The 27,801-nt window shown below is 33.5% G+C and overlaps 3 protein-coding genes and 1 non-coding gene across 8 annotated transcripts in view; 1 reads left to right on the top strand and 3 right to left on the bottom strand.

The window, feature by feature from the left end:
• Nucleotides 1-18,616, top strand: part of Lmpt (four and a half LIM domains protein limpet) — a 227,131-nt gene extending 208,515 nt beyond the window's left edge. For 4 of the 5 annotated variants that reach the window (XM_076114819.1, XM_076114818.1, XM_076114817.1 and 1 more), the window contains 3 exons: nt 15,503-15,672; nt 16,270-16,456; nt 17,125-18,616. In XM_076114819.1, the coding sequence (XP_075970934.1) occupies nt 15,503-15,672; nt 16,270-16,456; nt 17,125-17,282 (515 nt within the window). In that variant the 3' untranslated portion in view covers nt 17,283-18,616. Of the gene's footprint in view, nt 1-2,392; nt 2,720-15,502; nt 15,673-16,269; nt 16,457-17,124 lie in introns of those variants that run through there. The other variant, XM_076114821.1, reaches the window with a different exon arrangement.
• Nucleotides 18,617-19,410: 794 nt separating this feature from the next.
• TRNAG-UCC (transfer RNA glycine (anticodon UCC)) lies at nt 19,411-19,482 on the bottom strand. Its single transcript has one exon. It is a non-coding gene; the product is annotated as a tRNA-Gly (tRNA).
• A 761-nt stretch (nt 19,483-20,243) lies between these two features.
• Nucleotides 20,244-23,189, bottom strand: kri (uracil phosphoribosyltransferase krishah). Its single transcript, XM_076114815.1, has 4 exons — nt 22,980-23,189; nt 22,098-22,290; nt 21,418-21,585; nt 20,244-21,120 (listed from the first exon to the last, which is right to left on the bottom strand). The coding sequence occupies exons 1-4, from the start codon at nt 23,105-23,107 to the stop codon at nt 20,938-20,940; spliced, it is 672 nt and encodes a 223-aa protein (XP_075970930.1). The 5' UTR covers nt 23,108-23,189; the 3' UTR covers nt 20,244-20,937.
• Nucleotides 23,190-23,731: 542 nt separating this feature from the next.
• Nucleotides 23,732-27,801, bottom strand: part of Baldspot (elongation of very long chain fatty acids protein baldspot) — a 62,734-nt gene continuing 58,664 nt past the window's right edge. The window contains exon 4 of the mRNA XM_076114812.1: nt 23,732-27,577. Within this exon, the coding sequence (XP_075970927.1) occupies nt 27,214-27,577 (364 nt within the window). The 3' untranslated portion in view covers nt 23,732-27,213. The remainder of the gene's footprint in view (nt 27,578-27,801) is intronic.

Below are 27,801 nucleotides of genomic sequence, written 5' to 3'. Positions count from 1 at the left end.
TATATTATTTCGAAAAAACATTATTTCCGTGCTCCGAAATTTTAAATAAACACCCACTTTGGTATCAATATGCGTATGTAAAAAACAAAACCTTAAATTCTCTATAAACAGCAAACACAAGTTTTTTCGAACAACTATTTACATAATTTAAATTCTTCAAAACAAATAACTGTCTAACATTTATTTATAGCAGGATGCTATTCAAAACTGCTAAAAAGCATGCTTAAAAATAGCACCAGTAAACTGTAACCTTACGACAGAAACTAGCCAGCCTTGTTCGTTCTTGTCCTTTTATGATACCACTCGTTCATATACTATATTATGACTCATCACTATGTATTTTCATAAAATTGTACTATAGAGGTTATCAATAGTTTTTATTGAGATGATAATAGTGTCAATCGTGAAGGAAAACTCAATTATGTATCTTTGCCTCTTTCTATTGACAGACGTAGAGAGGATTATAATTTTGGAAAGGCGTCAACTTTTTTATATGGCTGCAAATTATCTTTCGTATTTTATTATGTAACCTACAACAATTATTTATTTAAAAAATCTATAGATTATTTAAAATACAGCAGTGTAAAATAAGATTTCCATCAAAAATATTTTCCTTCATTTTCATAACAACAAACTTAACATAGTAAACGATATCATCCGGTTGTCATTGTACAAAATTTATTATTCATCATAAATGTTCGTACACAGATTAAATTGTCCATTTTAAATGATTTACGGCGTCAAATAAATATTAATCAAGTTGATTTCATTATTTTTATGATGAAACGTAACGATGTTTTCATCTTACGTTACGTTAATTAGCGAGCTTGCCGAATTAATTTCTTTATTGGTAACCTTATTTAGGAGAGGCCAGTCCAAATACAATTAAATTCGCCATCTTTTATTTTTGAAAATAGAAATGGGAATTCCTTTTTATTTCTTCATTGCTTTTTTAATCAATTTGAAAATTTAATCTCAGTGGCCAGTTATTTGTTGTTAATTTGTCTATAAAATACAATTTTCGAACATTCAATGTTTTCTTGTATACATGAGGCCATTGTAACCCACCCACGGTTTTAGCCTTCATTAATCGTTAAATAAGTAGCAATTGATCGTAGGCAGCAATGCCAGGTCTTGGTTGCAATAAAATCATTATTGTTGTATCACAAGACCATCTTGAACATAAAACTTACTATCTTACTAAATAACTAGATACTAAATTACTATTCATCATGTGGGTGTTTTGGGAACTGGAACGGGTTACTAAACAAAAGGTTCTTTGTTGTCCCTTACACAAAAGTTTTGAAGTGCCCTGTCGTTTTAAGTGGTACATTGTCAAATTGTTTTAAGTTAAAACTAGATGTATAACCCCGGAGGCCGGAGGTCCTGTTTGTTAAACAATTTGAGGTTAGCAAAGGAAACTATTTAAACTAGACAAATTAGTTTCAGAAAAGTCGAGCCTTTAGGCTTTTATTTTTTGGTAGGAACATTTATAGCAACCTAATTTAAAATTAAAAGAAAAAGTTTTTATTAAATTACACAGAACAACTTTTACAATTATTGAGATAATTTTGCGTATTGCTAAGGTGATCAATTAGTAGGTAACATACCGTGTTCCCCACACTAGGTAAGCTTCTATCGTGGTATCCCGTAACATCTTTTATTCCATAGAAACAAAGCCTGATTAATTTTCTTAAAGAAATATTTGCACTGCCACACATCCAAACATTAATCGAAAAGATACAGGATCCTTTATTCGAGGGTACAGTTTCCATTTTCCTTATCATTCGAAGCCATGACACCTGTCAAAGCAGTGACGTCATCCATCATATCATTGTCTTGACCGCGTGCTGGCACACATATGTAAATGTCACTTTTAATCATTATTATTTTTTAACAGAGGTATGTCACTGAGCAGTTAATAAAACGTGACATTAGTTAAACTGGTACACGTGCATTTAGTTATCAGTTACTTATATACACCATTCATAAAGACTCTTTGTTTTAAAACTTAGCGCTTTGTTTTTATGCATAGTTGTGACAGTTTACTAACAATTTGAAATATTTTGAACGATGTGTAACAAGGCTCTTTGGTATTAATTATAAACCTTAATTTGTAGAAGAAAATTATATATAGCTAATAGAATTGTTTATAAAGATAAAGTATTACGCTCGCAAAGGCAGCGAAATTATCGTAGCCATCTATACGGGCCATTGGAACAATTAATAACAGTCATGAACTTCCTCGCACTAACGAGATATATCTCCGTTGAGAATCCGAAACATTTCTTATCGCTACGGATCAATTAAGTCAATCGGCAGCCTACACGGTGCCTTTGAGAGCTCGCTCCCTCCAGTCCGCAACACCGTACAGTGGCTCAGTACCGCACCGCGAGCCGCGAAGCCTACACACGCGCGTTCCTCGACGAAACGCCAAACGTCAAACTTGGCGCGCTTTTTACTTTTTTAAATACAAGTTGCAAAGTTAAACAGCCAAAAATGTCAGCGGACATTTTAAGTGAAGATTTAAAATCACGCCTACATTTAACCACAAAGACAGTGGGACAGGAGAGGATACGGAGGGCGAGGGAGAATAATGAAGATGTCGCTATATTGTCCATGTTCCTCCCGAATGCAACCGCTGAGAGGGAAAACAAGAAATTCTGTTGTGCTTTACGAGATCAGTGCCTACTTGGAGATTCAAGGAAAACAATAGCAGGTGTATATTTTTTAATTATGTTACAAAACTCCGTTGTATGATGATGGATTATTTTAATGCTTCAACAAGTAGAGTATAAGTGACATGTTTATTCCGTTGACGTAATTTGTTTGATATTTAAAATCTTATTTGAAACTAAAATCTCGTATTATAGGTATTAACAGGCAGTTCCGGGAAAACTCACATCAGATTTCCGAGAGATGACTTTATATTTACGAAGCTAAAGTAATACTTTGGATTAAATAATTAAGTAATTAATTTTCCGATCATTAGTAACGCATATTGAAAACCAATTATTATAAAGTGACGATCTTAATTTTAATTTGTCACGATTTTTAATTGAGATCAATCTAAATTGTCCCTGTACATAAAAACATCCATGAATAATAAGTGCGAAAGCCACACTTTCTACAAACGAGTTTCCTCAATTAAAACAGGTTTGCAGGCGTCAACAGACTAGACCCACGTCCCACTATGCCTAACGTCTAGAAATTATACATTTATCATAGAATTTATCTCTCTTTGTTGTACATCTCTGGGAACCCCAATTTCTGAACGGAATATGACATCATGTTTTTAATTTAAACATACTTTTTTTGACTCTTCGTTATTCAAAATCACAATGACAGTTCAAAATCGTGCCTCGAGTTCTCAGTTTAAAAGATCATATCACTTATTCAGCCAGCTTTTATGATGATAAAAACGCTAAACTCAAAACATAAAAAAGTTGACAATAAAATGAAAATTCACATTTTTATGGCCTCTTTTTTAACGAGACGTTTAGATTTAACGACGCTTACCTAGAATTATGATTGCCGTCTAAATACGTACAAATTGTCGACTAGTCATACTTTTTGTTCGATTTTGAAAACAATTCCGAACTGTAATATAACTATTAAAGAAGTCATATGGTAGAAGTCTTTATTTTGTTTTCGTCGAAACACATGTCTCTCCGTATTTCGTATCACCCAAAAACTTTTATACGATCAATAAACATAATGTATCTATAAATAACAAAACAGTTATTTATAAAAGCCACAAGACACGACTCCGAATTTAATTATTCCACTCGAAAAAGTATTCAAATGTCTATTCACTTGTATATATTTGAATAAAAGGAAAAGATTTGCATTTCATAAGTCCTTAATTCGTGCCGCCATTACCATTAGTTCATTCATTAATTGAATGAACAATGAAGAGCTTTTATCTTTTCGTTCAATTAATCTTGTCGTTCCATGGAGCACGGAGGTCGGTTTTAATTCATTTAAACACGCATTTGTTTGCAAAGTAAATGAATATGGGTAAATATATTTGACTGGACGTGTTTGAGTTAATATACATACGTATTTACATACATAAATGGTAAATACATAAGTCTATGTTTTATCACGTAAAATAAGCAAATACAATTCCAGTTTAACGCAAAAGAAAATTGAAAATTTCCATAAAATATGAGGTACATTTTAAAGTAGGAAGCCGCCATTTTCTTTTTTTTCACAATATAGCAACAAGTATACTAAACATCCAAATCATTACCTCATAATACGAAAAGTAAACAGTTCTCTATTAGTACTATTAACTTGTAGTTGCTATGTCACCTCCATATTTGAAATCACTTCATTTAGTAGTTTATTTAACCCAATGGTTGACTGGTAGAAATACCTTGGTGCATTAAGTCCGCCTATGTACTACTGTACATAAAGTTAAATAAATAAAGTTTTATTTAATGGCGTCGGTAAAGTGTAAGTGAAAATACATGTCATGTACAAATACAGTCAATGTTAATACGCTGTCAACCTTTAATTAAATTCAACCTTAACCCCAATTTGCGATGATCCACAATGCTTAAAAGGCACAGTTTATAAATGTATTATGTTCTTTTTTAATTTCGTTTTGAGTCATCGAGATATTTGTTAATGACTTACTAGCTCTTCCCCGCAACTCCGCTTGCGTGGACTACTTTTATTTAAACTTAGTATACAACGATGTATAAAGGACTTAATGCCAGGGGCATTATCTGCCAGTCTACCTTGTGCTGATGCAAAGTTAAATGGCTGTTTACGCACATAGCTTTCGTTCTCGTGGGATTCACGGAATAAAAACTATCCTATGCTCTCGTTAGGGTTTTAAAATATATTTATTTAAAATATTATCCGAATCGGTTCAGTGGTTTAGGCATAAAGAGGAGACAGAGAGGCGATTTATTTCGTATTTATAAGTTACATTCGGAATAAAAGCTACAATTAGTGTTGTAGTCTTTAAAAATAACTGTAATGTACTAAATCTTGTTTTTTAATAATAGTATTAGATGCACAGGAAATAACACGGATGTCTAAATTAAAAAGTAATCGAGCTTTTTATAGCTAAGATCGTTTTTACGACTTTTGAATTTAATTTAGACATCAAAGTGTGGAAAGCAGTTATTCATAGACGAATGTGGCTGAATGTCGATGACCTAATTTAAGAAATAGATAGACAGATGGTTTATTGATTGATGATGCATTTAAACGAGGGAAATAGTCGATTTCGGCAACGTCACACTATACTTGTAATTCTGAATAATTTAAAGCAAATAGGTACTATAGACAAGTAGGTATCGTATTTTGTTTAGCACTTGTTTACAACGCATAAAGAAAAATACAAATGGCGTACATAAAATATTTTCCGCGCATTAACATAAAAAGCTGAACCTAGAACGTCAAGTTAAACAAGTCGGAAACTTAAACAATGCTGTATAATTCCGTAATATCCGCTTTGAAAAATGTTATTTTATATCCGGGTACTCAGACGGCACACGATACCTTTTATAAAAGTACCTAACTGAACGTGTACAAGAGCATTTAGCCGCCATCTTTAAAAAAAATACCTTCCGCAATTTAGCGTTCGTTTTTTTCAAAAGGGTGCGGTGTTCCACGGTTTATAAAACGCTCGTTTTTTGAATTGCTTTCGTGTAAACTCTTTGGTTTGTTTCGCTTGAACGCGACAGCTGGGTAATGCTTTGAAATTTACTACGAATGTAACAGGGAAAGACTAGATTTTTTTTATTTTATCGTATGGTTTGTGGTCAATCTAGTGACAAAGTTATTCAAGCCGATAGACCTTTAATATGACTTAAACGCAACGGATTTTTAAAGTGCCCTTTGAAGCACGGAGACGCTCAGCTCAAATATGCGGTTACCGATCTATTGAATGGCCGCGCCAATAGATGCTTAACCGAACGTTTACCGACCGGTGGGCGAATCTGGCAATGGATGTTTTGCAGAAAGTCTGGTTAAATTGACCCATTTATGGTCATTAAGAATTGCCCCAAATAAATGGTGTAGGCGTAACCTAGTAATTTTTCGGGTAATTCACTCTTGTTAAGCACCCATTTGTAGTTAATAATGCTTCAGTTTGTAAATGTTAATATTGTATTGTTAAGTTAATCTCTTACGTCAAGCAATTGGTTACAAAACCCATCCACTTGTACAATTACAAATATATTACAGACATATTATGTATTATTTTAAATTTAAATATTTAACTATAGAAGATTTCTGATGACAATTTCGAACAAGATCAAGGCTCTCTATGGTATCGTAAATTATTTTTTATTGACGACTAACATGCGTAGGACTTTGGCTGTCAAGTTTACAAGAACAATAAGCGCCATTTTAGGAATAATATAAAATCTTTTGATCTTCAAAATGTTAATTTTACGAGCGATGTAGTAATAACGGAGTATCGAACGATGTTATAATTTACAATTCAAGTATTTCCCGCCTTTATCCTCCATTTTGAGAACAGTTTTATTAGATCAAATGACAAAAGTTAAAAAAAACTCCTAAAAGAAATAGTCCATTGAAAAGTCTCATTTAGGGTTGCGTTTTTAAAGGACGCATTTTTTTTTGTAGCGGGGTCAATAGAAAATTAAGTTCATATTTGTGTGGTCGCCCTCGTCCCCCGGCCGCGACCCCCCTTTCCAAGATGGCGGACGTAGGACAATAGTGGTGACCTCACAAATTTGAAATTATGCCTTACACATTACAAAAAAAAACAAGTCCTTTATAAAACGCAAGCTAAGGCCTAAAAAAGTAAAATTTCAGTTGACTAAAAGGCTCCATATTCTTTCAATTATACCAACATCATAAATAAAAAAAAACGAATTATATCACAACATTTATTTGTCATTTACGGCTGTCTTTACAAATAAATTGTTATTTTCATTACGTTAAGTCATTTAACGCAATAACAATATGTGACCTAAATGTGAACATTCGTTGTAATTTGTCTTTACGATAATTTCCATATGAAAACACGTTTATTTTTATTTGTACGGCCGAATGCGTGAATTACATATTATTTCGGTATATGTCAAGGGAATTAATTGAATTTTTATGATATTGATTTAATCATTTGGCTGTTTTGAGTTATTTGTTATGATTTAATTGTAAAAAGGCTTTGTAATATTGTATTTTAATGATAATTGATAATAACAATAATAAAGTAACTTAAAATCTTATTTTAAACAACATTTAGGTCACGACTTCTGAATAAGTATCTCACCAATAGACCAATACTTATCAGGTAGATTAGCAGTTATTTATATATTATACTTATTCCCTATAATTTATCCATAAGTCGTGAAACTTGTTCTTAGTGACACTGCGATATGTTTTTTAATATTTAATTACGTGACGCGTCCAATTTATTCTTCATTGTTACCACTGTCATAGAGTAGTAACTTCCATAGAGTTATAGACTGACTGACAGTAATGACATTAGCTATGACGCATATCTATGCTCCTGTCCGTAAATTGACCTAACTGAAGATTGATTAACCTTGTTGATCGTTAGCTATGAGCAGTTAGCTTCTATATTTACTATGTTTTTCAATAAGGCTAGTTTGTGTATTCTGTAAAATGAAGAATTTTTAGAACCTGAAGTAATTCAATCTTTTTTTAATAATAATAAGCTTCATTATTTATAGCTAGGCTATTAAAAAAAACCACATCAAAATCCGTTGCGTACTTGTAAAGATCTTAACATACATACATACAGACATAGGGACAGACGCGGGAAACGACTTTACTTTATACAAAATATGTGATAACGAGCAACAAAATACATTTGAAAAGTTACTGCAATTTTCCAAAACAAGTCAATAAACAATGAAATTGAAACCAAAATCGAATGCCGTGACAAAAAACTCTTAGTCACAGTTTCCAAAAACTGACCTGAACATTACCCCACTTTAGCTCAACCTTAACACGAGTTCAAGGGCCCAATTGCCAATTAAACTTAAATTACAATGACGTCATTGCACTGTAAACAAAAACGCACCTTATATCGATGGGGTAAGGTTGCAATGCTCTTGATATGACGGTGATGCATTATCTGTATATGGTTGTAGGAACAGATGGTAGTTATCCGTGACCTTCGGCCACCTTATCTTGGTTAACCTCAAGTCATAGCCGATAGACTCATGACGGCTATTTATTGAACTTAGACTTATTATGTAAAGACTGTCATGGCCATAATACGGAGAGAAAGTATGCAAAAACGCAGCCGTCTGCGTTTAGATGTTGCTAATTAACTTGTTTTTGTATTGATATATTGAAATTAATTAGAAATAGATAAATTATAAGCGCACGGAACAGCCAGACACGAAATAATTTATGGATACGTTATATTCTGCAAGGAAAATGGGTCATGTTTCGATGGTAGCATCATTGCACGCGTTGTCATTCTCGTTATACGCAACGAATAAATCTCTTTGTCCTAAATCAAAGTCGCAATTTTGTAAGCCAGTATCATTGTCTCCAACAAAAAATAGTTTCGTCAATAAATCATAGTTCGATCAGACATGAAAGTATGCGGAAATAAAGGAAGCGTGTATGTAAAACATATTGCTCCCCTTGGTTTTATAGTGGCTTATAGGCTGGCGGCGATGTGACCTGTGCCGAACCTTGTTTACAACTGCTAATCGAACGTTTTACGACACAGGTCAAGGGCGGGAAATCGCGAACATTTTTGACAACTGACAACCGCCATGTTGAATTAAAAAATAAAATTCGATTCGAAGCGCGGGAATTTGCAGGTGCTTTTGACAGCTAAATTTGCAATTTGATAAATGTCGCAATGATGTAATCCGTTATAAAAAGATATTTTATAATCAAATCATGCTCTATAGTTGGTAAAAAACAAGAAATATTTCTTTAAAATTCTTTTGTTTAAACAATGGCTCAATCTGCACGTTATCAGATCCATACATGCATAACATGTGCGCGGGAACACGTGCATAATCAATTTAAAAGACGAATACCAAAATGGCTGGCGTTCGTTCAGAAAGTTCAATTCGATTCGCATGCTAGAATTTTGTTATTTTATTACGTCTATAAAACAAGAAACGGGTAGTATTTCAAATTTACTAGTACAAATGATATAACTGTAATTTTCGTTATTATTTCTGGGTATAAAGTTCCATTACCTACATTTATATTGGGGAAAAGTTACAATTTGTTTAAATTGGATTTGCGCTGTTTTCTTTGTATTGAATCAGACCTTTCGTAATGGAGGGTAGATGAGAAAAGTTGGGGAACAATTTAAACGGGATTGCATTTTCACCTGTTACCCGGAAATCGTGAACAGAGAAATCTATATTTCACGCGAATGAAAACACAACCACTGATCTCAGGGTGTCAGGTTCGATTTAAATATTACTATTCTCAATGGTGGTCTGGAGTTTGGTAACGTGCCCGCTATAATACAATAGGCTCGCCCCCTATTACATGAAACGCGGATGTATTTTATACATTACTACTAGAACATCACGCCTGTTATATCCAAATGTATAATTTGGATATAACAGGCGTGATGTTCTGTGTATATGGAAACACGAACAAAAAATAACTTAGATTTTCTCTATGGTCAGTGTTTTTCTTGAACAAAAATAACATTGACATTGGAAATACCATTCAGCCTTCATTCCATATCGTAACGTATCAACAATGGTGTGTAAATCTTCGTTAGTCATGTATCAGTGTGTCACATTAGCATCGCAGAACAAATCGACTAAAAATAATCGATTTTGTTTCTAAATAACACTATTACGTAGATATAGAGTCGAAAATCGCGTGACTTTTGAAACATGACGTCATCAAGACAGAGATTGTCGAGATTTTGTCGCATAGTTGATTTGTAGCAAAAACTTAAGACAAATAGAACTACTTTTTGCTACATTTGAGCCATTTTTTGCTCAAATTGTGAAGAGAAAATGCTCCAACAAGATACAATGAAAAAATTATGAAATTCTCGTTTTTCATATTCCAATTTTCGCTATGAAGGTTCAACGAGCTCGCAATTATTTTTAGGCCGAGCGTTCACCGGCGAACTTTTACTAGAATTCCGAGTAGGAACGGTTGCATAAATTATTTGCCGATTTTTGCTTAAATAATAAATTAAACTCTACATTTACTAAATTGACAGTATTTTGACTAAGTGAGTAAACAATTTGATTTTAAAAGAGGCATTTTTATTTCTTTACACATAATAACAAAAGTTTAAGTCAAATGTTACCAAACGTTTAAATCGTAACATGAATCTATCTAGCACAATTTTTTATTAAAAGCACATCTCAAAAGCGTTATTGTATAGTTTTTACACAAGCAAATGTGTATAAATCTCTCGATTCATAACAAGCGCGTTCAAGCCCACTCTTGACTTATGACATCACCGGCCTTCATCACTCATATGAGAAGAAACGCTAATAACTTAAACATACTTCGATGCGCCAACAATGCAATGTAACGTAATTAAGTGCATAATACAAAATGTAAAAGGCAATTTAGACTTAGTTCCGACAGTAGTAGAGCTGGAAATTGCTTGGATTTGTAAGTTTTTTGTATGATTTTTGATTTGCTCTAAAAGTTAAATAATGAGTCATTGAAGTAACCTTTTTGATTCATACGCTAATGAGGTCTTTATCTATTACTTATAGATCGTACCTACTCTTATTTTCAGTATTTAACCGACCTGTGTTATAAATATATCGAAAAATAGGCGAAGCAATTCTTTTATCTATCAAGCAATTATCAATTAATGGAACATGTTTCAATCATTTAGACCCTTTTTATACGCTAACTGGCGACAAACTACCAAGTGCATGTTAAAATTAACCCTAAAAAAACCCCGGTTACAAGTAAATTCTATTTATACCAACATTATAAGAGCCAGTTGGAAATCTGCGTGAGAACTTAAATCATTAATATTCAGTATATCCTCATCCTACGCGCACGGAATCGGAGCAAACAACTTTCTCAAGAGATATACAACAAGTTCAATTAATAAATAAATAAATTACCGATGCACTGGAAATACAATTATTCTGCATTTTGCAACTGACCGGAACTGTAACGTTCTAAACCTACTCTAGTTTTGAAAACTAGATTTTTTACGTAATTGTTTTGCACTGAAATAATTTTGTAAGATGTATTTTATGTTTCATAACGAATTATGCATTTTTACGAGATTTTTCAAAATAATTAGATAAATAAGACTACAATTTACTAAACACGTTACTTACTCCAGTGAATGCATCTAACAATGATGAATAAAATTTTACCTAAATCGGAAAATGTTTGATTTTTTTTACTTGTACAATGCATTTCAATTATTCCACAAAGGTATTAATTTAAATTAAAGGAAGCAAAAACGTAATTGGTATCAATAATGTTACTACTAGTAGTAATTTTACGTTATTACTAGTAAATATTAGTCAAGTACCGCCAATGTGTACAAGTCTTAAGTGTAACAATTCACAAATGAAATAGCCCAGTTATGACTGTCCGATGGTTGCAGTATAAGGGCCCTTTCACCACTAACAATGGCAAAGTGGAGCGGTTTAACTGTATTGTGTTCACTGCCTTATAGTACTAGGTATAGAGTAGTGTGTGCTAAGGTTATTGTGCATTGCTGTATTGGTACTGTATGGAAAAAGGTTTTATTACAAAGAAAATGGATGGTTTTAGTTTCAATCTCTTAAAAAATGAGTTTCGGAAAGAAGTGATCGTTTTAAAAAGTAGAGCTTACGTTTGTACGTTGCTTAATATTGAAAGATAAATTGTATCACACTAATGTGTCAAATTGTCTCGAAAAATAAACGAATAATTCTGTTTTTCGATTTCTGTATTAATCAATAGTCGCTATCTTCATAAAGATAGGTACTTCAAAATGCTAATCCTACATCAACATTTAATATCACAAAGATATCGGCTTCCAAATAAAGGCAATGAACGTAAGTGCAATGCAACTCCAAAATCAGAATAGAATATAAAAGTTCACTGAACTTTCAACTGCAGATGTAACCAGACAAGTCACGACAGCGGATAGTTTTCCCTCCAAAACACGCGATTGCTAACTTTTTTTCAACTAGTGGTGTGCATTGACTTTTGTGCCGTCTGCCTGGAAATTCGATTACAGTTCGATTTTCCAATTGAATTTCGGGACGGGATTGCCAACATTATAGATTTGCAGACGGAAATAATTTGATTTAAATTGTCGTTTTGTGGGGTGCGGAAACAAAATTAAAGACTATATCGTTTATAGATAGGAACAAAAAAATATCAATCTATTATTTGTACAAATACTACCTACAAAAGTTCGAGAATACTCTAATCACTCGATTTCAGACAATACGTGGCAAATGGCTCAAAGAAATAAAAACCTTTCTTCCTCCATAACAAATGTTTTGACACTGAAAATATACAAAATACATCAAAACTGTACTACAAAAGCAGACCCAAACAAGACCGACAAACTAATTTTCCCATATTGACTACTAACGTTAGGAAAGTTTTTACATTAAAGACGCCGACTAATGAACAAGTAATGTTCGTTTTATTTACTGATTGCCACAAACTATATAACTTTGTTAATTTAATGCATTTATCGTCAACTATTCACGTTTATACCAAACGTGATTAATGTGATTGTACAAACGCTGATTGTATTTCATGAATACATTTTAAATACAACTTCAATTTATTTTTACTGTTAGTATTTCATATTTTGAGTTTGGTCAACAAGTTTTGAGTAATACAATTTCAAATGAACTCAGTAAAAGAGTTTATTTAAATAAAACCTTAACATACTCTGCGAACATGAAAATCTATGTATGACTAGGTATATACCTACGAAACCATAACTATCTCTTTACTGACTAAGCTCCCCCGAAATAAGTGGGGATCACCTCTTGAGTCTTACTGCGAGGTGAAAGACTGCAATCCTCAAACAACTGTTTTGAAGAACAGGAAATATAAGCCTTTCAACTTCATCAAACTTAAAAATAAACACAAAACTTTCGTCACAATAACCTTCTAGAGTCAAACGGTAAACAACCTACACGCTTGCAATCAAACAGATCAACATAAATATTCTGAAATATGGCGTTCACACCTTCGCCATTGCATTCGTTGCGTGCACCGACCAAATATACAGCTGTGTTCTCAATGTCATTCAAATATCAAGGACAAATATCATTGTACGAACATCAACACGCGAATGCAATCTTTATGGTCGCATAAAATCGTTGACACGAGACAAACAGAGGCGTGATTCTTTACAGACGGTATCGAGTATCGAGAGTTTGACATTTAAAATGTACTGCATAAATAGTTCGTAAGACGCCCGCTAGAGGCGCTGATCAGATACTCATACAAAATTTCTCGATAGCTAGCCGATTTGAGAGAGAATTGACGAGTATTGACACACGGAGAAAATTTACGAGTTTGAATTTTAAAGATGTATGTGCGGCACCAATATGATAAATGGCGTCTAAAAAAGTAGTAATTACAAGTCTGCAGTATTCAATATTAATGATTTCTAATAAAATTATGCTAATTATTCAAGTTTAATACCAACTTGTATGATTAATAAGGTGACTTTTTATAATGTTGACCACTATCACTATGATCAAGTTCTGTGGCCAAAAACATAATCCTTACTTAAAGTGTTTTCACGCTAGAAAACTTAAACTAAAAAAATATAAATGTTTTAAGGCAAAATACCGATTATATGGTGTACCGTAAGTATGTGGTTCGGATAACAACAATGATCGTAGCCATTTATTTAACGTTTCATTCAAATACAATATCAATTAACAATGAAAATGCTGGCACAAGGAAATCGCATAATAAAAACTTTGCACAATTCCAAATTGAAATTGAAATATAAATGTCAATAAAGTTTCGAATTCAAATGAAGAGAATTAAAAGGTAAAGAACTTCGCAAAGTTTTGTTGGCTGTATGTTAAATTTCCTTCGCCTTTAGCAACAAAAGTTAGTTAGGAGAGATTATGGCCATTAGTTACAAGACTTTGGTAAATTAGATACTTTTGTTAAGATATGAGACCCTTTCCATTAACAAAGTCCACAACAGCCGTTATATCCAAAGTTGTTAAAATACAGACCCACTAAAACTAACGTGAATCGATTAGCGATTTAATCGTCACGAAAACAGGTGATTTATTTTCATTTACATATTTTATTGTTCATATTTAAATAATATTAAAATAGTTTAGTATGTTTATTGAATTAAAATCTGTTATTTATTTAGAATCTCTTCGACGTTATTAAGTAGAAGAAAAAATGTGTATTGATGTATAAAATAATATATCCATGAGAATGTAGCAGAAATTTTAAAATTAAAACTTATGACGCATGTAATTGACCATCAAACTATCCAAACTAGGCATCATATTTTTTATCAAATATGGTAACTTCGTGCATACCAAAATATTAAATTTAATTACACGTTTGCTATGTAAAGGCGTATTAATTGCTTGTTCAACAAAAGTACGAAAGCAATAAATCATATTTAATAGGCCCAAAATATCGGCTGTCTGCGAGTTTACTCAGTAACTACTAATTAATTATAAATCCCTGTAATTTAAAAACATGCAATTAAATTTACTTATTTCGTAAAATAAGGTTCTGACCTCACATTTTAACTTTTTATGCACAAGTTAACTTTGGAAAACATTCTTGTGTAAAAATAAAACGAAAATATTTTTTTTAATTTTTTCACAGCATAAGAAGAGATAATTTGAATTCAAATGATTAAAATTGATGAGCAAAAAAAAGTGAAAATTTTCATATTACGATAAAAAAGAGACACACTTGACTCTCCCTTACATTTTTAATACTTTTTCGCGGTAAATATTGACAGCTGTCAGTTCCGTGTCAACACAACCTTGTCTTTGGCTGGTATTGTTCAAGTCGTTCAAGGGCAAGCTATCTGCATATCGATGGTCCCTCAATGCTATTGTGATCGCATGATAATGTGCAATGAGAAAATATTGGATACGGTATTGGATCAGAATGGGATTGGTTTAATACGGAAACTAGTTAGAGAGCGAACATGTTTATGTAGATTTTTGTAAATGTAGATACTGAAATAAACGTCTATTTTTCTGATAGTAACTACCTACCTAAAGGTTAGGTTTGAAATCCGTTGCTATGAATTAACCATCAAAAGATCGATTATTGTATTTACTTATAATAGAAACAACGAAACGCAAAATTATATTATAGTAAGCAAAAATATAAACGCTATTTTCTATAAACTGATCGAAACACAACACAAGGAAAACAACTTTAAAATAATTTAAAAAGAAAATAAAGGATATAACGTATTCCCAAAAAATAACCTAATGAAAAATACTATTGCGGTTTTTTTGGGTTCCAACTAGAATCACTCCTCATTTTACATCTCAAGCAAGGAAACTAACCTTAATTCTCTCCTCAGGCACCAAGAAGATGGAGTACAAGACCAGGCAGTGGCACGAGAAGTGCTTCTGCTGCGTGGTGTGCAAGAACCCCATCGGCACCAGGAGCTTCATCCCGCGCGAGCAGGAGATCTACTGCGCCGGCTGCTACGAGGACAAGTTCGCTACCCGCTGCGTTAAGTGCAACAAGGTAACCATCGTCATTTTCTTAATCATGTATTAAGGAGAGATGTTTGGTCTACTCAAGGTTTACAAAGACCACAACGATTATGGGACTGTAAAGTAGAAAAGAAAAATAATTCTTGAATATCGACAAGCTGCGAAATAAATTGTTGGGCTTCGCGAATTGCATGGCGTTCAGCTTGATCTTAGATGATTTTTATTCCATCAAACCAGATAAACACTAAACTCCTCACAAGAAAAATTAGGATTTGTTTCTCATCTTAATTTCTTAAACAGACCTTACTTTAGAAAATGAGGCTGAGGATTTTTACCGTAATTTATTATAACTTTTCACTGATCTTGCCACTAGTACTATCGAATATCGAAAGTTTGACATTTAGAATGAACTGCCAAAATAGTTCCTACGACGCAGATTGTCATACATAATTTCTCGATAGCTAGCCGGTTGTCGATAGTTGATAGCGGCAGAGAATCGAGCATCGAGCAAGAGTACAAGACATAGTCATTACTCCCTTTGTTACAAATCTAATTAGAATCTTCGAAAAACTTACCCTTATCAACTAGTAGTTGGCACAAATCTCATCTTTATATCTCTATTGTCCAGATCATCACGCAAGGCGGCGTGACGTACAAGAACGAGCCGTGGCACCGCGAGTGCTTCACGTGCACCAACTGCAACACGTCGCTCGCCGGCCAGCGGTTCACGTCCCGCGACGAGAAGCCCTACTGCGCCGACTGCTTCGGAGAACTCTTCGCCAAGAGGTGCACGTCCTGCACCAAGCCTATCACTGGTCAGTATTACATTTTTTCAGCTATATTATAATAAATAAAAAAGAGCTGTTATCGATTAGTACTCTGTTTTTTTTTAACTTTACCGATGAAAAAGAAGTTGTCAGCAATCAATTTTGATAAGTTTCTATAAATTGATGTGCTTTTCATCATGTTACTCTCATATGCGATAAAAAAAAGATTTTAGAAAATCGGTCCATCGATAAACATACATGAAAAACAATCTTTCGAATATAATAGATACGTCACCTTTTTGAAGTCGGTAAAAAGTCGATTTCCGCTATCGTTAATATTAATGACAGTCTCTGAAGGAAATCATTAGTTTTAGCCTGTTTTGTAGTTAAGTAAATATTGCCAAGATTTTGTTTCCTATAATCTAAGTACGTAATAACGTCAAGATTCCGTATTTCTTCAATCATTATACATAGGAAAGTCATTATAATAAGTATTATGCAAATTCTCTAATGACGAGAATAATTATGAGAATTTTCGCGGATTATGAACGTTTGCAAAAAACAAAAATACCGACGTCAAATTGCATTTTACTAACAAATAGTAACAAATATGGATTGTAATGGTCTGATAAATAAAGTTATTTGATTTGATTTGAATATATGTAGGTAAAAAAAAATTACATCAAAAACTTACGTGAATATTGGTTCATTCGCAGGTATCGGCGGCACCCGCTTCATCTCGTTCGAGGACCGTCACTGGCACAACGACTGCTTCATCTGCGCCCAGTGCAAGACCTCGCTCGTCGGCAAAGGGTTCATCACCGACGGACAGGACATCATCTGTCCCGAGTGCGCCAAGCAGAAGCTCATGTAAATACATCACTCACACACGCACTATCCTGGCTAACAACACAAGATCCTACATCGACTCCGTCACTTGTCACTTGTCACTAATATATTTTTATGTGCTTTCTAGCGATAAAACCATACTACCGGTAATCGCTAACGCCAGAGACTGGTGCGCGTCCAAAAAGCAGGATACCTCCAGCCATTTGCTTTTCGACCTCACCGACAAAATAAACTTCCGGAAGGTCCACGTCAACACTAACTGACACACTCGTTGACGAATTATTTTATACAAAAAAAAACGAAAATCACAAAAAAATGTGAATGCACAAAATGTGTTATCAAGTATTTAATTTCGCTTTTTGAAATCTTTTATTTATATATATTGACTGTTTAGTTCTGATCACTAATTCGACCTGTATCTATCGTTATGTAGGTATGTATTTACGTGCTAATTGCCATATAATTTCGCTTTGGCTGTTGTATTAGTCTTAGATTTATATTGTCAATTTACCTAGTGCGATTCACACGATGCCTTAATAACATATCTAAGTCAATTTCGAGGGTATATATTGTTTCTCGTTGTATAGCCACCTTACTTATAAATTTTGTGATCGAAGTCTTGCCTTTCTTAATACTTCTAAAGGACAATCTATTGTGTTCAAGATTTATAAATAAAGAGGTCCTACAACGTGTCCGGCGCGCTGTCACGTCGCCGGATACATAATTTGTTTATTAATAGACGCCCCTATGGGTGGTAAATAAGTGCTTGTCTTGTAACATAGTGTATAAGAAATTTATTGACAGAGTAATGTACGTGTTATATTTTAAGTATTTATTTATACGGGAGTACGCACTTATTATCTGTGGGGAAGCCGGCGGTGTTGCCGTGTCACATTAAAAAAATGAGATTTTTAGATGTAGTGTTGCCATATACGCGGCCGGTGGTTCTCTACCTAACACTAATGATAAGTGACATCTAGTTTTACTAATGAAATAATATAAAAATATTTTTGTTCTCGAATAAGAAAATCGTGTTACAATAATGTAATTGAATGTTATCGATATTTTTACATGATGATAAATATTTTAGAACGTAGAGTGGTATAATGTAAGTGAAATAACACCTGTGTTTATGTCGCGTGTAGACATAATGTGACGCGAGCCGACCATTAAATGATTGGGGAACACTTTATAAACGTTACTTGTTAAGGTTTAAATTATTCAAATGTTGAATTATTAATTTATAATAATGTGTACACTTAAAAACAAACCGCTTAGCTGTGTGATCTGATCTAATTAAATATTTCTATCTATCCATAGAATGTAAACTATGAACATGAAATAAACGATTTAAAAGTATCTCTATTGTTCGTTATTTATTTGTGTTCATACCCCACACTTATTACACACCACATATGGATAAGTACCAGTTAGTTTATCTGAAAGACAGGTAAGTATGTAAATCTCACCTGAAACTGATGAAAGAAGCAGCAGCTGGATAAAGTTAAACACAATAAACTCGTGCCTGCCCCGAAAACCTGAAACAATTTGAGGAAATATCTTTCTTTCATGCTATGAATAACATAATATTATGTAAAAAAAGGAAAAAAATATTACGGAAAATATTTAGCGCAATGTAGTATTAATGCCCAAACTCAATTAGAAGTATTTTTTTTTAATTTTTCTGATCCTTGATATTTTGCAAAAAAGAAGCCAATAATACTACGCATTATTCTTTTTTTGGAGAATATTATACTGATGCAAGTCTCTAATGTGTACGCCGTAAAAGAACTTACATTATAAAATTGTTAAATTCAGTCAGACCGATGGCCTGTTACAAAAACTTCGTTCACCAGAAATTGAACTGATAATTACATTACAAATATCCTCTTAAAGTTATTATGGATATCAAAGAGTATACTATTATTTGGAGTTATGGAAAGCAAGTCCTTGAGTTACATTGGATTGTACGTGCTTAAGTATATTTCACATTTGTATATCTAGTTAAAACAGAATAAAATAACATCCTAACAAAAAATATAAAAAATATCCTTGAGAAAATTTGTCCTTGATTTTTATTCAATAAAGCATATAATTTTAATGAAAATCAATTTCTAGTGTAATAAATATGCAACACAAAAAGACAAAAAGAGTGCGTCGGCCGGGAATCGAACCCGGATCAACTGCTTGGAAGGCAACTATGCTGACCATTACACCACCGACGCCTTGTTGGAGAGGCTCGAAATAACAATTTAGTTGACAAAGAGTATTTTCAAAGCAATAATACTTTGGTTATTAACAATATTTAAAGACTTAAGAAAACCGGCTATGCTGATAAATCTTATGCTGTGTCATAATTAATTGTATTTCCATTTCCATCAGGATTACAAAAATATGTACAAATGTGCACAAGTATCTATAACAAAATGTTTTTAATTTTTACGCTTTAGTCTGAATGGTTTTAAACTAAAAACCTTGTCAAATACTGACCTTATTAGCTCGTGGGTCCTTTCAAACAAGAGCTACACATAAAGCTGGAAGCCCACGAAGGGTATAAATTGATAGAACTGACACTAAGTAAGTATTTAATTGTAGCTATCTTGCTACGTTGCATTTGTTTGGTATATCAATATAGTGAATAGATAACAATTAAAATAAAATAAACCGAGACACTACCAATGGCTGCCAACCTAAGCAAAAATTTACAAAAAAATGAGTGAGTGTATATTTTATATAAACTGTCACACGGCATATTCTTTTTCGACTTTTATGTTCAAAGAGACAATCAGCTATTATGTAGAGAGTTGAAATTATAGTTAAATCTAAATCAACGTAATAATAATGGAATCTCAGATGGGGTATTAACAAAAGTTGGTAGCTGCGCCATCTAGCGTTCAGTAGCGATACTATTTTTTTTCTTTTTGTGTATCGGACTTGATTATGCTTAGCCAAAATAAGAGGTTTTATACATTAAAGATAAAAAATATTTTCAAGTCGGGTCTCCAGCTTTATTTATGTATTTACAAACGAGACATATTTTGTGCTAAATATTTAATAAGTGTACAAATAATTGCAATATCACAAATATATAGCATTTCTATAATAAATAGATCAATTTTACTTAACACTAGGTCTAGAGATTTGGATTACAATACAAGCTTTTTATAATAGCCATCTTAATTATAAAGCGATTCCATTTTGTAAATACAAGATCAAGCAATACAGATAAGCATGAACAAATACACAATTGTGCAGAATACAGTACTGCTCAAACTTATTAATTATTAATATGAATACACGTATTCGAATTCATACAAATTTCATTTCTTTTTTAATAAATTGTACCGACCAATACATAGTTTAGCTGCAGATTTTGTGATACAAATACTGTATCAACGCCATCTAGCGTTCGATAGCCGAACTGACAGTGGTATATAAAGTACATTTCATTTCTATTAGACAATCAATTCTTAGGTTTCAACAAGCAATAAAACAAACGAAGCTGTAATTTAATTAAAACAGTATTAAGTACATAAAGAACAATATTTACTGACCCATTACAACTCTTCCAATGCCAATCCAATTGCCTGAAAGATAAAAAAACAAAATGCCTGGCTAAAACAAAAAGCTCAACTAAAAATTAACCTAAAATAAGTACGTCCTAAGGTTCTCATTTCATATCAGTCTGTTCCGAAGTACTTTTGTCCAAAGTGATTGGGTGCAACGGGATGCAGTTCGGAGGTTAGGATCTTCATCTTAGGAACATAGTCGACCACGGCCTGGGCTGCTGCAGGAGTGCAGAATAGATTCGAGAGGATTATACGGTCTTCTTTGACACCGTGTTGAGTTAGCACGTTTACTGCCTGAAAAGTAAAGTTGATGTTTATTTGTGCTTTTTTATTTAGATAAGAGTGGTTATTTTGTTTAAAATTGTAGTCTATACGAGCCTCTGAAAGATATGTAATATACATGTATGTCTATTTATTCAGAGACCTACTTTAAGTAGCATTTTGGTAGTTTGTACTTATAACCAATTTTAGTGTAACATGAGAATGCCTTGATATTAAGAAGAAATAACACATAATATGGCAAACTTATATTTTTTTACAAAGAAGCCTTACCAACATACTTTCCATTTCTATGAACATAATAATACATACCTGTTTAACCGTATTGCCAGTAGACATAATCGGATACATGAGCAGCACTTGTCTCCTTGCTATATCTTCGGGAAACTTGGCATACACAACGTGAGCCTCATGAGTGTCAGTATCACTCTCGACTAAGATCTTGCCGATGCGGATTGAACGACAGCAATCACGCAGACCCTGGAATAACGAAATAATATGTCAATGGTACCAGCCTGCTGGCTGGTACATTTTTTATGTATATTATTCTTACTTAAGTATTTCCTCCCTGGAAATATACAGATACAGTGTATGTTGGTTCTAGTGCTTAAGTAAATGGATACAACATTGAATGCTTCACTCTTGCATCTGAATGAACTGATTGCCTTATAAAAATTCTATAATGATCTATAAATGAAGGTTGTAATGCAAAAATCTATCTTATACTACTTTTAGCGCTCATTTTAACCATGGATTTAGTCCAACACATACAAAAGTAAAGTATCATGAATAAAGAGACAATCATAAAAACAAACATCTACCCACTCTTAATAACTTCATAAACACACTATAAACCTATTTTAGTTAATAAACCACTAAAATATGTTTTCTCTTTTTCCTTTCACTAAAGGAGTGAAAAAAACAAAGCTCTTTATATAAGCATTTTATAACTTTATATATTTTTATTAATAAGAGTGATAGTATTAACAAACCTGTTCCATAGCCTCTCCAGACCTGACAATGGACACTCCACAGTTGCCAGCTCCATACTTGAGCCCTTTATACAAGGCTCCTGTGGGGGTGATGACCTCACAGTCAGTGAACGGCAGCTTGTTCAAACTCTCCTCTATGACTAGACGGATGAGACGATCTGCATAGAACTTGAAATCACTGCGAGATGTGTTCCTAGAGAGGAAAAATGTCAGTTGAAGTTAAATGTTGATATACTTGTGTCTGTTATCATTATTAGGTACTAGAGGGATAAATCATTATGTACGTAAAAAAAATTGATAGAATATCTTTATAGTTTTTACTATGGACAAAATCAAAAATGTATTAAATCAATGGAAAGAAGACACTTGAAAAATTACTTGTTTGTAAAAAGAGGGTCTGCTCAAATCTTGCTCAAAGCTCAAATCAATATATATTATGTAGGTAGGTATTTGTATGTTTAGTAAATTACTCTCCCCTTATTTACTTTTGATTCATGACCTGGACATTTACTGTCACTTCTTTAATAATAAGCAGATATTTAATTAATGTACTCAATATTCAGAAAGATATTAATTTTATTTTATGTATATTTATTCAGACAACAAGACTAAACTCATCATTCGAAATTTAAAAGTTGTTCCGTGGACTACCTTTCTGTTATTCAAAGAATCATTTATCATCATAAACAACATTATGTGCTAAAAATAAACCATGACAGCACAGCAATTATTTAACTAGACCACTTAAATATCACTACACTTTTACCGGAAAACGTTTCATCGCCATTTTATCGGCAAGAAAAAATAACAAGGAAATAAAATCCACGAAAAGCTGGCAAAGGTCGCACGTAGACTGCCACAAGGCATAGTAACCTCACTCACTTGTCTCTTAGAATCGTTTGTAACTCCTTGATGTTGTCGTTCAGTGGGAGCAGCGTCAAGTTGTTCCCAAACTGCTCCTGAATTTCTTCAGCACTCCACTGCCTAATGTCGTTATCAATCAAATCCATGTTCAATATTTTTTATAAACAAAGCGTGAATGTATTGACGTGATATCTAGAAACAGTTCATCGAAACTTTGACATATGTCAAAACGGTCAGCTGGGAAACGTTTAGAAACTGCAATGTGTCTCTATTATCACGTTACTGAGATCCCTAAGTGGTTCTGTTTTAGTCTGTATTATTTTTTTTAAAACCGTAAATCTTATGGTGAAGTGGCTTAGAAATTATTATGCCTTTAGTCAATACTATAAAAAGTATTCCTGGCTGTCTGGCAGCTTCTCAACTTGCTTTAACGTTTAGTTGATTCGTTTGCATTTATGTTAGACGGAGTTGGCTATTTCTCTATTTACACAATAATATGAAAAACTAATAACAGGCGTTCGTATGATATGGTAGCATAGTTACCTGAACTCTGTCATCGTGTGCTTCTGTATTCCATTCCTTAAATCTAATTTACAGCCACCTTAGCGAGTAAGCTCGATGTCAGACTGTCTATGTTTGTGCTAATGATTTTCATATCATCATGTAATCGCCGCCAACACTCACTATTTATTTATTTGTTTTGTAGGTATATTTAAGATGATGTCTCGTACAGGGTTTAATAAAAAAACATAAAAAGAAAAACAAACATAATGATTACGCATAACTCTTTATTTGCCCAGAAAATACAAATTAATGATTGCAAGAATATTTCCACTTAACGTTGATTACAATGCTCTGTCGCTATATTATAATCTTTAGTTCACCACAAGTTGTAACCACAAAACATCCTTCACAAAAATATATTTTTAAAATATTTTATTGATTATGGAACTGTAACCGCTAAATAGTTCTATCGAGAACATTTACAACAACAGTGTTTACTTTATTCTTTGTAAATGCGACAAAATATATTACATAATAAATAATAAATGCGTAAGCGATTATTTTATTAACTATGGTTGGTCTGAATCATTTCTCAGAAACAATTCGAGACGATCAGTTGGACAAGGTTACATTATAATCATTTTTACAATAGGTACGTGACGAAATAAGAGTTTGGAACATAATGTAATTCAGAAATATGTTCAGAGTGCATTATAAAATATTTAAAAATAAAACAATACGAAGATTATTTATTTTGACCCCTAGGTGTGGTACATTGCAAAAGTATTGGAATAAAATACAGAAATATTTTAAATCAAATTTTATTCAAACTTGAATAGTTGAAAGCTTATAAGCAACAAGGGTTGCCAGCGTTAAATATTATACAAAATTATATTTTTCATCATCCTATCAACTTATAGGGTACATTAAATAGATAATTATTTCTAGCGTGATGCGTTTGCAAAGTTCCCACATGTCAAAGGGGCACATAACGAAACATTTCGTACATCGATAAACAGAACATCATAATTATTATGTACACCGGATTAATATACAAATCGTTACAAATTCCTGTATACATACACATGATCACGGCAGATAAAAAAAGTGATAGAAAAAAAATAACAATACAAAATAAAAACTTTTCGCAATGTACTTTTTGTCTTGCGAAAATAGGCGTCCGTAGCTCATTTCGTTTAGTTCGCACTAAGTACCTAATCCCCGAACCCAATTATTCCTAGTCATTTCCCCACCTTATGAGTGGAATTAATACTACATGTATCTAAAACTCACCATTGTTAATGACAAAGCAATGAACTGGACAAAAAATAACAGCCTATTTGTAATAGCCTATATTAAAAATTGTGACTTCTATAAACGGTACTAGACGAATTGACCTTCGCTAAAAACTATGCTAATTTGCACACTGACTCTTGTAAGGCCCGGCCGTCTCAGTAGCTAACGTTTTAAACTGTACCCTCCGCTACTTCACTGCCATCAACAAGGAGCGTAGAACACGGCTTAAAACGTAGACTGAACACAGGCATGTTTACGGTAAAAAGGTCAATTAGCGGACAGTTACAGGGCAATAATCTATACTAATTTTAGTAATAGTGAAGTTAGAATATCGCTATTTAGCGTTCATTTCGTTTATCCAAGCTTTCGTGTACTTTAATTAACGGATAAAACGTTTCTAATTTATAAATCGATCACATTGTTTGTGATGCGCGACGTGCCGGTCGCCATTAGACAATAGTGAACGCAATTGGACATTAAACAGACGCCTTATATCATAATTTGTATGCGTCCAATATCATCGTCGTTCTAAATCTAATTAAGTCTATATGTTCACAACGACCGCGTTTACGTTACGTAAATGCCGTCTGTTGTAGAGGCTTTCACGCGACAACGCTAACGCGCACGTTAACGTTAGGTGAGTGGAAACGCTGATTTGAACTCTCTCATGCGCCCGTATATCCGCGACGCGTTACGATCGACACATATTCTTTGTTATATTTCAACACGAGATATAATAAAGAACGTGTGCCGTGTATTAAAAGTTAAATTTAGTTCTAATGTACACACTAAACGCGCCCAAAACTGTCGTTTGAACGGAAACTTTCTCATTAATATTGCTTATTCCACTATCAGGAATGACACTTTGTGCACTTGTTTGACAAGCATATCAAAGTATTACACCTATGCACCGCACGTCAAGCGGCTCACACCAAGCGCAAAACATCGTTTTAACATTTACAAAGTGTATAGGTAAAACTATCCCTTTAAAAATAAATTATTTAAAAAAAATCACTAAGTTTTTTTCATTAAGTAATAAATACGACACAATAACAACAAAGTAGTGCTTTTATACAGGTCTCGATGATACAACAATTTAGGAAAGTGTACAAATCTCATTGGCGAAACATAATGTACTGTCTTCTTAAAAAATAAATTCTCACACATCGCTACATACTGGGAATGTATCTTCCATGATTAATAATTAATTTGAACAATTAAAACATCTTATAATTACTCAGGGTCCCATAGAAATCACACACCAACGAATAAATTCGAAGATTTCAACTTAATCTCTTAACTAAACTAATGCGAGACCCTGTTATAAAACAATATTTCAATTATATGTACTTTTACATAATGGCTTCTTGTATATTTTTTTACATATTTTGTAACTCGTTTAATACTAAAATATATTTTAACAACAAATAAACGAACAAACCAACTGCATCGAAGTCGCATTAATACTTTTTGATCACAAAGCAATAGAAATCTGTGCCTTTATCCAACACGAAATTAAACTGCATAACATCAATGGCTCGACTGATCTACGGTAAGGCAAGCGAGTAACGAGACAACCCGGACAGTTACAGATAGGGTACGAAAATCTATTTTGTTCGATTTATTTAAGGAGCTGTCTATCACTAACTTATTCTACAGCCAAGCCTCTAACATAATTCGTAATTTGTACAATATACAATCATCATAATAGCGAATGAGTCGCGTTCGCACGTTCCAATTCGATGCAGCATTCATCCACGGTCACACATCCTAAATCATCGGTACACAGATCCTATATAAAAGCGTGTATTTTGACACCACGAGAACGTCGCCTTATTCAATGGACTACGCTTGCCTATTGTGACGACCGCCAAGAATAATACCGCTCCGATGAGTATTTATCAATAGAAAAATGTTTATGTACTTTAATGTATGGCTCGATAAAAATTCCACATGTTTCAAATATGTAGGCACTATTCATATATTTTAATTCGACTATTCATTCTACTTTTTCTTAGAAAGCATCTAAAGATTTCTAGCGGACTACTGAAGCGATAGCGGCACTCGTCACAAGAGGGTAGTCTTACGAAAGCCATGTACCGTCCGCAAACAAACAGTCTAGCGTGGAATGTAACACGGCGACGCCTCCAGAGTCGCTTGGCCACGATTGGACTCCACCATCGACCCAAATAACCCGTTTCTATTATGCAACATTATTATTATTATAATTCGTAAATTGAGCACGTGTAAATTCAACATGGCGGTCACTATAACCGTTATTTTAAAAGCACTGGGTATTGAATTGTATTTTCACATTCGCTATATCACCCGTGTATATTTTAAGAACGAATGGAAGACTGATGCTGGAGCGACAATTGAGCCCAATCGCGACCAAATAAATAACAGCCATAACTCTACAATATAACTAGGACATATCACATTGTGACGTCGACTAGTGAGCGACAACGCCGTTCCTTTGTCGTGGGTAACCGTTGTTGTAGTTGATTTTCTTAGCGGGGATATCGGGGATAGGTTCGATTTTGGCTTTCTTGTTCGTTTTGGGGGAAAGATAGGCTTTGTAGAAGAACTGTGCGAATAGTACGAAGTATGAGAAGTACATAGCCATGGATAGTTTGATGTTGATGTTGCTGATGTGGCAGGAGTGAGAGGGGCCGGTGGCCATGTAGTTGTGCGCCCAGATGTTGATCGCGCAGCCGACGATCATCTGCGTGAGTTGTAGGACGGTGATGGTCATCGCGAGCATCTTGGGCGGGTACTTGCCCATGCTCACTAGCGCGTAGTACGAGTACATCACACTGGAATAAAACAAATTAAAGGTTATAACGTGAAACAATAAGATTAGAGCATAGTAAGTACATTTAATATCGTTTTTGTAGTTAAGTGTCTGATTAGTAAGTGTCTGTGTAAGCTTCGTCAACTGTTACAAGAGTTACAAGTAACGTTAATGAGAATAATCGGCAGGCACGCGGCGCACAGTTGTGTGCTATGAATAGAACAATTTGTTGCAACCTAACACCGA

Source organism: Anticarsia gemmatalis, chromosome 5 (assembly GCF_050436995.1).
Source record: "Anticarsia gemmatalis isolate Benzon Research Colony breed Stoneville strain chromosome 5, ilAntGemm2 primary, whole genome shotgun sequence".
Lineage (NCBI taxonomy): Eukaryota > Metazoa > Arthropoda > Insecta > Lepidoptera > Erebidae > Anticarsia > Anticarsia gemmatalis.
This window is presented reverse-complemented; position numbering and strand designations above follow the sequence as displayed.

Bases quoted from the DNA above. Each gene is read 5' to 3' on its own strand.
- kri (XM_076114815.1), bottom strand. From the start codon at position 23,107: ATGGATTTGATTGATAACGACATTAGGCAGTGGAGTGCTGAAGAAATT. The intron at 22,291-22,979 runs GTGAGTGAGGTT...TTTCCTCTCTAG, and splicing joins CAAACGATTCTAAGAGACAA to GAACACATCTCGCAGTGATT. The intron at 21,121-21,417 runs GTATGTATTATT...TTTACTTTTCAG, and splicing joins CTGGCAATACGGTTAAACAG to GCAGTAAACGTGCTAACTCA.